Source organism: Ipomoea nil, unplaced genomic scaffold (assembly GCF_001879475.1).
Source record: "Ipomoea nil cultivar Tokyo-kokei standard unplaced genomic scaffold, Asagao_1.1 scaffold1031, whole genome shotgun sequence".
Lineage (NCBI taxonomy): Eukaryota > Viridiplantae > Streptophyta > Magnoliopsida > Solanales > Convolvulaceae > Ipomoea > Ipomoea nil.
This window is the reverse complement of record NW_017617459.1, coordinates 252,474-264,090: the sequence shown is the minus strand read 5'-3', so window position 1 is coordinate 264,090 and position 11,617 is coordinate 252,474. Positions and strand designations below refer to the sequence as shown.

Sequence of the window (11,617 nt, the reverse complement as noted above, 5' to 3'; positions counted from 1 at the left end):
GTCAAATAATTAATAAAAGACATTAATTAGGTAATGACATAATAGCATAATTGGTAATATTATGTATGGTATTCTATAATATAATTGATAATATTATTTTCATATTCACGTATAGTAACGTAATAACATATCATTCTGCTATTTAAACAGATCATTCTGCTAAACTTAAAGTTGTAAGCTTCCAAAGTATTTCTGCCTATGTACTATCCTATTCACATCGAATAGCAATGGCTTCAACTCAATTCGAGATTGTTGATCGTGTACTTCATCCTAGACACAGATGGAATCAAATCAAGTTTAGAGTGCTGAGTGTCTATCGTCTTCCACAGACAAGAGATTCTGAAACAATCAACTCTATAGAGTGTGTAGTCCATGATGTAGAGGTATTATTGTTTTTGTACTATTGTCTTAATATTTTGTATTTCAAAAAGTTTAGTTTATGCATTTGGTTTTTTTACAACATTTTTTTTACCCTACAATTTCAGGGAACTTTTCAACATATTCATATTCATATTCCTAAAATGTTTGTTCAAAAGTGGATGAAAAAATTTAAAGAAGGGGGAGTTTATCGAATTAATAATTTTTTGGTGATTTATAATTTGTATAGAAACAAAACAACCACTCACAAGTAGATGATACAGTTTTATTCTAGAACAATTGTGGGAGTATTGAAGGATGCAGTTTTCCCTACACATATTTATGACAAAGAAGATTATGATTTCTTTGAAGAGGTTATTTGTTTGACACTTACATTATTTTCCGTTTTGTATAATTTTATTGAGGTATTTTACTTTTTTCTACCTTTCACGACTTTCTGGATGGACAGGTACTGAAAGTCCTATTGAAAATTTGGAGCCTAACAAGGAATGTGATTCAAATAATGAGAGATATGTTAAGTGTGAAGGTTGAGATTCTAGGTTGTAATAGTTATTAAAAGATTGAACATCATTTAAAATTCGATACATTTATTTCTATTAGCATCAAACATTTTTTATATTATCCATGGTTGGTATTAACATGCATTTGTCCCTATACAATAATACGATTTATGTTTCACCTCATATATATTTCAACTCTGAAATTTGTCTACTTTGTTTAAATTTTAACAACATTCAATTTTAAATTTATTATTAACAGTAGTCAATTAGTTATTATTATTATTTTTTTTTTTTGTAGCCATGACTCTATTATACTAATAATGGAAAAGGAAATGATTGAAGTCAAAATATCATTTTTATATTTTAATACTCCGTAATATGTAATAATTTGAAATTCAAATTCTATTCGAATTGCGTTAGTATAATTTATATTACGGTACGTAATAAATTGCACCCCTTTTTAAGTTTAAATCTGGTCTCCCATTTTTAAGTCTGTATACATGGAACAAAAAATGAATGGTAGTCAATGATTTTCTAAGAAAAATGAATGTTAAAAATTTTAACAAATAATTATAAACAAAAAAAAAAAAAAAAGAAATGGAATTCAATATTGACGAAATATTTTTGAAAGCTACTGGTTCTATTACATTGTAGTATTTGTTCATATACTTTCTCAACCTACTGAAACACAAAGAACAAATAAATTTAATATATAATAAATTTAGTTTACACTAATTGATATTCCTGGTAAGAATATTTTCTCAATGTAACATAATATTAGCGTATATGGTAATTGATAATACTAAGTAATATTCATTATATGAACAGATACTACAACGTAGAGCCGTCAAAACGAGCTTAGCCCGCCGGGCCGGCCCGCCCCGCTCCTACTTAGGTAGGGGGCGGGTTTTGAAAATAGAGGACCGTTTAGGAGCGGGCTTTTTTGGCCCGCCCCGCTTAGGCCCGCGGCCCGCCAGGCCCGCCCCGCCGGGCCCACGGGTTGCCCGCCATTATTTTATTTTATTTTATATAAAATATTTTTATATAAAATATGCACTTTAAAATTATTGTTATGTGTAATATTTTTGGACTTTGTAGTTGTGACTAGTTTGATGTTTGATAAACTATGAACTTTGAAATTTATGTAATATTTAATGTGAGTTATGATTTATATATCAATTTATTTTAATTAGTTAGATGTTTGATGAACAATTTTTTTTTAAAAAAAGGGTTTGGGCGGGGGCCCGCCTAGCCCGCGGGCCACTGGCGGGGCGGTCCGGACCTGTCAAACCCAGGCCCGTTTAGGAGCGGGCTTTTTAGCCCGCCCCGTTTAGGAGCGGGCTTTTTAGCCCGCCCCGTTAAGGCCCGCGGCCCGCCGGGCTTTGGCCCGCCCCGCCCCGCCGGCCCGTATTGACAGCACTACTACAATGTAATAGAGCCAGTAGCTTTCAAAAAAAAAAGTAATATTCATTGTAAGTTGGTCAGATATTAGTAATTCATATACGGTATGAATATTTTTTTTGAGTACTATTGACCCTGTTACATGTAATATCTGTTCATATATACTTTCTCGACCCTACTGAAGCCCAACGAGTCAAGATTGCCTCCACTAAGGCTCAAACCCATGACCTCCCATTTGGGAGAGTCACTTCATGCCGCTTAACCACAAGGTCTTTGGCATATACGGTATGAATATATTCTCTAATATATTAGAATATTTATTATCCATTATCACGAACTAATTTACGCACTTCATAATATAACCAATTTATAATTTTTTCGTATATATTTCCGTATACTTTCAAGATAAAAGTTCTGGAATTATATTTAATAAGTTTATAATTAATTAATCTATATTATTAATAAATACTGATATTAAATATATATTAGTTACGTAATAACATAATAATTAATATTATATATGGTATTATATTCTATAATATAACTAGTATTTTCACCCATGCGATACACAGAATGAATTTGTTATAATATATTAAGAATATTTGGATTGATATACAATTATTTAAATTATAACATCAAATACTCCGTATTATATAGTGCAATTGAAGATATAATTTGGATCGTTTATGTTTGTTGATGTTATCATTGCTTGAATTCAGCAAGTAATTGCTCAAATTAATAGTTAATGTGTAGATGTACGCATGCGATGCTGTAACTTTAGAGATTTTTATATATCATTGTTTAGGATTTTTATAAATTGGGAAAATGTGCTCGTTCTCTAGCAACTTAGTTATAGTAATCAATTACTATCCTAATTCATTTGTATAAAGGATATATTTTTGTCTAGATGTATAACAATTTTGTCATTTTGGAAAAAAAGAAAAGAAAAGAAAACATAATATCATCGATTGTATTTACACATTTTTGAAAACCTCTTTAATAGACGACATTGGTAGTCGCAACACAATCTTGTCCATCCTTGTCTAGAGCTAACACCATCAGGCCATCAGGATGGATGACTCGGGAGAAAGCCATGTATAATTATCCATGATTAAAGATCGATTTTTTTTAGCAATAACCCAACGTGAGTTAGTGTTTAACCTTGGTTTTTGTTGATAGTCATGGCATATGCAAGCATCAACGGTAATTGTTTATGCTGGAACTTGAAGGGCAATCTCGTATCAAAAGGAGTGAGAGATATTCGGAGGATAAGAACTTATGTTCCTTCACGTGTCCCATTAACTATTCTTGCTTCGACAATGTGATCTACCAATCTTGTGATGATGAGTTGCGTCCCGTTACAAAGACCAAGAGAGTGGTCTATGTTCCACAATAACATAACAGGTGCACCGACCTTTAATGTCAATGAATGATTATGACGACCCGACAATCTCAAACTATTTAAGAATTCAGGAGTGTGTACTTCTGATAGATTTTCATTGTCTGATTCTGCCTTACACAAAGAGTCACAACTTAAATATATTCGTCCTTCTGCAGTATTCATGTCACACATGAATAGATTAATTTGATCAACGACATCTAAACTCGGCGAGAGGATTGCTCAGCCTTCTAGTTGTGACTCATCAAGCATGCAATATCTCGAGCTTGGGAATGTGCTTTCCACTATAGTTGCTATGGGATTGTGTCCACACTTCAACAAAAATTGTGCCGGAGTATCGATCTCAAATGAACCGCTGTTTACAACCCTTGCAATCCCATCTCCGATGTATGCAATCCATTTTGAAAACTAATCAACCGTTTGTATATCTTCCTCTAAAGCTAAGGTCCGTAGTCTCAAGTTCTTGGTGAGCCTTAATACCAGCTTACAATTTGTCCACATGTATGAAGAATTAATATTTGCTCCGACAACTACGGGTCTTGTTGCTTTCGGAATAACAGGTAGGATCTGTTTAAAATCGCCGCCCAAAACTATTGCCTTTCCACCAATAGTCTTTTCAACACTACCCGGTATGACGATCCTTAATAGATCCCTCGTAGTTTTGTCCAAAGCCTCAAAATAGTGTTTGTGCATCATCAGTGCTTCATCCCATATTATCAATTTGCTTATTATTATAAGCTCAACAAGGTCACCACCTTGCGATATATTGCACGTGGGATGGAATTTTCGTTCAAGGAAAGAAATATAGCAAATCTGGAATGCGTCGTCCTGCTTCCCGGCAAGAGCAAAGATGTTATTCCACGGGAAGCAACATTCAAAACAATATCGTCGTAGCTCCTTACCTTTGACGATAATGCTCTCCACACGAACGTCTTGCCTGTTCTTCCGTAACCATACACAAAGAACAATCCACCTCCATTGGAATCAATATCATTCATCACAGAGTCGTAGGTCAACTGTGTTACCAATGTTAATGCTTTGTCTTCGACGATTCCTTGTCATACGCCAACTCTTCAGCTGTCAACATGTTTTCACTCAAACCTATGCTAGTTTCGTCTGAAATTGGTATTACTGAAAAGTCCTTCAGGCTCTTCCCCCACAAAGATAGCAACTTCTCCAACTCTACCAAAGCAAATTGATTTTATCTGAATCCGATAACATCAACTCTTAAAAGGAAAAAAAAAAAAAAAAAAGAAACAAAAAAACAAAACAAATTAGTTTATTTATAAATAATGAAAAGTAAACAACAAAATCGAATAAATAGATTGAAGTAAAGTAAAATATCATTGATTCAATATTGAGTATAGGAATAAGAATTTTAATATTGTTGTATTTGTAATATTAAATAGGAGTAAATACCACCTATAGTCCCTCGAGTTTGGTGGCATCGCTATCAATGGTCCCTAACTTCTGTAATTACCATCCGTCATCCTCCGAGTTGTCAAAAGTTACCTTCTAGCGTCCTTCCGTTACTTCTTCCCGTCTTAGCCGTCAAAATGGAGGGTAATATTGTCATTTGACTTATACAAAAAGAGTTAATACCAGTCAAGGTCCCTCGAGTTTGGTGGTTTGGCCATCTTTAGTCCCAAGTTTCGCTGCATCATATTCCATTATTTTCCTTCTTCCATATTCTCTTCTTCAAATGTATTATTATTACTATTATTTATAGTTATTATTAAATTCTTATTATTATTACTATTATTTAAAGTTATTATTGTTATTATTAAATTCTTATTATTATTGTTATTGTTATTATTATATTATTAGCACTAAATTATTATTATTATTATTATTATTATTATTGTTATTATTATTATTATATTCATATTATTATTATTGTTATTGTTATTATTAAATTATTACTAGTAATTCACCCGCGCGATGCACGGGAAAAATTATGTTATTATAAATATAAATAAAAAATAGAAAAACTAAATTATTTTAAATTATTTAATATAATAATATTTTTGAGCTTCCATTGGTCAAGTATTTATTATTTTTATAGAATACAAAATTACAATTAAAATTAAAATTTTGTATGGTTAATATAATCTCTAATTATGTGCATATTCAAATAAACTTATAGAGAGAATTTACATAATTACATTGATTTATTCTTTAATTGTATTTCATCTATATTATAATTTTCACAATAGAATAATAATTAAGATAATTACATTTGGAAAGAAAATTTCAAATTTTGTATGTGTAAATTTAAACTCTAATTGAACACATTTTTTATATGATTATTATATAATATATAGCTATTTTATTTTTTAAATGTTGTGCTTTTTTTTTTTTTTCACAATACGAATAATAACTAAGATAATTACATTTGGAAAGCAAATTTCAAATTTTGTATGTGTAAATTTAAACTCTAATTGAACACATTTTTTTATATGATTATATAATATATAAGTATTTTATTTTTCAAAAGTATATTTTTTATATGATTATATAATATATAGCTATTTTATTTTTTAAATGTTGTGCCTTTTTTTTTAATAATAATAAACGATGTTGTGGCATTAATTGTAGCATTAATTATTTCCCAAATCATATAACTTTATTATATAAAGGATTATTATTATTATTATTATTATTATTATTATTATTATTATTATTATTATTATTATTATTATTATTATTGTTTATTGTTATTATTATTTTTTTAAATTATTGTTATTATTATTGTTATTGGTGTTGTTGTTGGTGTTGTTTTTGTTGTTGTAGAAATGTACAAATGCTATTATTATTATTATTATTATTATTATTATTATTATTATTATTATTATTATTATTATTATTATTATTATATTCATATTTTTATTGTTATTGTTATTGTTATTATTATTATTATTATTATTATTATTATTATTATTATTATTATTATTATTATTATTAAATTCTTATTATTATTACTATTATTTATTGTTATTATTATTATTATTAAATTATTATTATTGTTGTTGTTGTTGTTGTAGAAATGTGCAAATGCTATATAGGATGCGTGTATTTAATAAAATCAGAAAATTAGAGAAATAAAAATATGGAGGAATGGAAACATGGAAAATTGAAAAAATGGAGAAGGAAAACTAGAAAAATGGAGAAAGAAAACTGGAGAAATGGAGAAATGGAAAACTGAAAATGGAAAAACAGATAAATGAAGTAAACGACCCCTATACATTTGTAAATTTTCTTTAATATTGTATAGGAGAAGAGGGAGTTCGAGTTGGAAGTTGAGAAAGCACCAACTTTCTTTAATTTTTTGGCCAAGTTTGGGACTAAAGATGGCCAAACCACCAAACTCGAGGGACCTTGGCTGGTATTAACTCTTTTCGTATAAGTCAAATGACAATATTACCCTCAATTTTGACGGCTAAGACGGGAGGAAGTAACGGAAGGACGCTAGAAGGTAACTTTTCACAACTCGGGGGATGACGGATGGTAATTACGGAAGTTAAGGACCATTGATGGCGATGCCACCAAACTCGAGGGACCATAGGTGGTATTTACTCTATTAAATAGATTGTGAAATATAATATTTGTTGTTATAATTTATATAATTGTATATCGATTCAAATATTATTAAAATTATAGTATTTTCACCCTTGTGTTGCACGAAATTGATTTGTTATAATATTTAAGAATATTTGAATCAATATACAATTATATAAATTATAATAACAAATAACCACCTGAAAGTGATCTTATATCAAGTCGAAAGCAAAAAGTGGTCGGAAATAGCAACAAATGTTTTTCTGGATACCAAAAGTGGTCGGAGCAAGACTTTCGACTTGATTTAAGACCATTTTCAGATGGTCAGAAATTCCATAATTTTCAGCAGTGAATTGATGAAATGGGTTGGATCGATTATGTTTTTTGATGTTATCTTTGCTTGAATTCAAGCAAATAATTGCCCAATTACCCATGCAATGCACAGATAAAATTTTTATTATATATTTAGATAATAAAATATGAAATTATAAACAATTCTAATATTTGAAAATGTACATTTATTTGATTATAAGATTAGTGGAAAAGTATAACTCAATCAATTGAATAATATATGACTCGTTTGTCTACAACTATCTTTAAAAATCGATATGTAATATGATTTATGTAATTATATTATTACTAAAATAAATAGGAAAAAAAAGGATAAATAATTTAATTGTAATTATTATAAAAATAAATCCAACGATTCATGTTTAGCTTAATTACCATAATAATTATTAGTCAATTTACTAATATTTGTGCAATTATACTTTTATACCTTAAGTATATTCCTTTTCACCATATCGCCTTTACTTTTTTTTTTCTTCCTCCTCTATATATGAATGGATTAATTGTAATTATTGTATAAACAAATCCAACGACCCATGTGTTATTTCTAATTATACTAATACCCTTGTAATTATTAGCTTAATTAACATAATAATTATTAATCAAGTATATGTTATAATTATTATACTTATGGCCATTAAAATGTGAAGACTTTTCATTTACTTTCCATTGATTACATTATTTATGTTATGTAGTTGAAGAGTTGTATGAACCATTATATAAATGGGTAAAAGCTAAATGATACAAACACACTTTTTGTGGTGCCCAACATTTGTTCTCCTTCTTCTTTTCCATTTCTCTCTTCACGTACACAAACATACATATACGCAATTCCAGGTGTATAACCGTGCAAGCATCACGCGAGAACCAACGAGTTGATAGGCCGAAATAGAACACTTTATCAGCACGAATCGCCAACATACTCCCCGGTGAATGGTATGCTCGATTGTGTTATAGTACATTATATTATATCGTCTAGATAAGCATGATATTGATATGTTAATATGATTCGTATATGTGCCTATAAATTCTTAAATATGGAATCTCGATTTTGTTTCCTGGAAATGTACATACGAAACATTATGCGTAAACTTATTTTTGGTATGCCTATTTTTTTATTAGTTTTTTTTTTTTTTTTTTTTTTTTGGTAATGCTTAATGATTAAGCACTAATTTGGTATTAAGTTGGCATCATTGTTCTAATGAGCACTAATCCAATATGGAAGGTGAATAATGCCAAAACTTATGTGCTAAATCATTATGGAAACTAAGGTTTGCATAATTCAATACGGAAGGTGAATAATGCTAAAACTTGAATAAGGAAATCTAAAATCTTTGTCTCTGCGGAGAAAATGTACATACTGCATATTTAGTTCATAATGATTGTATTTGATCCTTTGTATGCTTGATATTTGTTTTCTTATGCTAAATAATGCTTGTATATAAATGCTTGTGAAAATATAAATCGTTCAATAATTTTTTTTTGGAATAGCATTTACCATTTCGAATTGGTGTGTAAATCGGCCAAAGTAAATGCATGGTTTTATTTTCCAGCCATTTTGTGGCGATAGACTTGTTGGCAATTCAAAAAGTAATTTTGAGCAGTGCATGGATACTTTGTGAAATATACATGTTATCTTTTCGTATTGTTTTTGTTAAATTTACATGGAGAAGTATGAATGTACATGAGAACATGTGATGTATGCTTTGTAGATCATGTCCTCTATCGCCAAAAAGGAATTTAATGAGCTCGCACTTGACGGTAGCAACTATTTGACTTGGGCTCTAGACATCGAGATTCATCTCGCGTCTAAAGAACTGAGCCAAATCATTGTTGCCAAGTCACAGTGTATTACCGCCCAGAAGGCATAGGCTCTCATTTTCTTACGTCACCACTTGAACCATGACCTGAAAAATGAATACTTGACTGAAAAGGACCATTTTGCATTATGGAAGTCCCTGAAGGACCGTTTTGACCAGCAGTCATCGACTGTCCTCCCTCAAGCCCAATTTGACTGGCTTCACCTGAGATTTCAGGACTATAAGTCAGTTATTGACTACAACTCGGCCCTTCATAAAATAGTCTCGCAACTAAAGCTCTGCAAACAGGAAGTTTCAGAGACAGACTTGATTGAAAAGACACTGTCTACTTTTCATGCGAGTAACCTTGTACTCCAGCACCAGTACAGGGCAAAGAATTATGAAAAGTATTCTGATATAATATCTGCATTTCTTGTGGCCGAGAAGCACAACCAGTTGTTGATGAAAAACCATAATGCACGACCTGTTGGGTCTGCCCCCGCACCCTAAGCACATCATATTGCCCATGGGAGAAATTCTAGAAGGGGCTGAGGAAAGGGTCGTTGTAGAGGTCACGGTTGAAACAATCGAAGTGGTAAAGGCAAAGGCAACAATGACTCTCGGGTCCAAGATAAGAAACAGAGTGATCAAGGTTCATCAAGGTCACAAACCTGTTATCGGTATGGGTGTACGGTACACTAGTCTCGTACATGTCGCACACCAAAACATCTGGTTGAAGCGTACAAAATGATGCAAAGGAAAAATGATAAGCAGTCGTCAGGAAAAGAATCTCATCACACTAAGACTAATTTGCCTAAAGCAAATGCAGTGATGAATGATGATGATGATGACCTTTTAAAATATGAGCTTGAGGATTTTGGTGATCAAGAGTGATCTGTTTGTGTTCCTGGATTATGAACCTATTTTCCGTATCGTTTCTTTTGGATAAAGAACTTATGTTTTTCATATCATTTTACGACTTGATGACTATGTTTTCTATTTTATCATGATGAATGGTTCACCCCCTTTTTAACCTTCACATGCTATTTTTTTTGTGCCAAGGCAATGGTTAATTAGTAATGAACAACCACTGTTCGAGAAATAATCCCGGAGACCTTACAACATTGCAAAATCGTTGTCCACACAATGGAGCATGAACCAACATTGTGTTTGGTGGATAGTGCAACCACGCATACTATCCTTACGGATATGGGATTTTTCCGTACCTTGAACAAATCAAGTAGTAATATTACTACAATTTCTAATGATCAGGTACAAATAGTGGGCTCCGGAAGAGCATCTATCATCCTCCCTAAGGGTACAAAGCTACTGATTGAAAATGCTTTGTTATACCCTCAATCTAAATGAATCTTGCTGAGTTTCAAGGATATTCGTTTGAATGGTTTCCATATTGAAACCAAGACTAAGAACAATGAGGAGTTCTTAATCATGACTCAGTTGATCACTGGTAAAAAATGAGAGGTCGAAGAACTTGCCTCCTTATCTTCTGGGTTATATTATACCTATATACAACTGATATGCATATTTTACACTCATATTTTAGGTACATCTTTATAATAATTTTGCATTAGTTATTTAATATTATCTTATAATTAGTTCTTTTTATATATAATATATAATATATAATATATAATATATAATATATAATATATATAATAAATAATATATATAGAATACACATTACGTAATTTATATATATCTATATACATACATACATACATATATATATATATATATATATATATATATATATATATATATATATATTATTAATATATATGGTCCAATTCTTGATTATGATGATTAGCATGCATAAATAAATCTTAATGTTGATTGTTTCCCTTTTCTCTTGTACAGGCATATATATATATTATTAATATATATGGTCCAATTCTTGATTATGATGATTAACATGCATAAATAAATCTTAATGTTGATTGTTTCCCTTTTCTCTTGTACAGGCAGCGACATAATAGCGTAGTCAATGGAAACTTTCGGACGGGCGGAGGAAAATTAGGAATTGGGTGGTGGAAATTCATTGAGCCTATTTTTAGAATGCTATAAATAGTAGAAGTTTCCATTTGTAAAATGTTCATTCTTTATTCATTCTTCTCCTCTTGATTATTTTTTAAAGTTGTTATCAATGTCCATTCGTTGTTAATTTCTTTAGCTTGGTTTAGTGAATTGAAGCCCCGGAATTGATTATGCTGTAA

At 30.6% G+C, this 11,617-nt stretch overlaps 1 protein-coding gene across 1 annotated transcript; it reads left to right on the top strand.

Moving 5' to 3' along the window:
* Positions 1 to 227: 227 nt before the first annotated feature.
* LOC109180673 lies at positions 228 to 9,893 on the top strand. The gene is made up of 3 exons (XM_019330360.1): positions 228 to 383; positions 9,297 to 9,449; positions 9,540 to 9,893. The coding sequence occupies exons 1-3, from the start codon at positions 228 to 230 to the stop codon at positions 9,891 to 9,893; spliced, it is 663 nt and encodes a 220-aa protein (XP_019185905.1).
* Positions 9,894 to 11,617: the final 1,724 nt, after the last annotated feature.

Excerpts from the sequence above, each read along its gene's own strand:
- LOC109180673 (XM_019330360.1), top strand. The coding sequence starts at position 228 with ATGGCTTCAACTCAATTCGAGATTGTTGATCGTGTACTTCATCCTAGA. Across the intron at positions 384-9,296 it reads GTGTAGTCCATGATGTAGAG|ATCATGTCCTCTATCGCCAA; the intron begins GTATTATTGTTT and ends TATGCTTTGTAG. Across the intron at positions 9,450-9,539 it reads AGTGTATTACCGCCCAGAAG|TCCCTGAAGGACCGTTTTGA; the intron begins GCATAGGCTCTC and ends GCATTATGGAAG.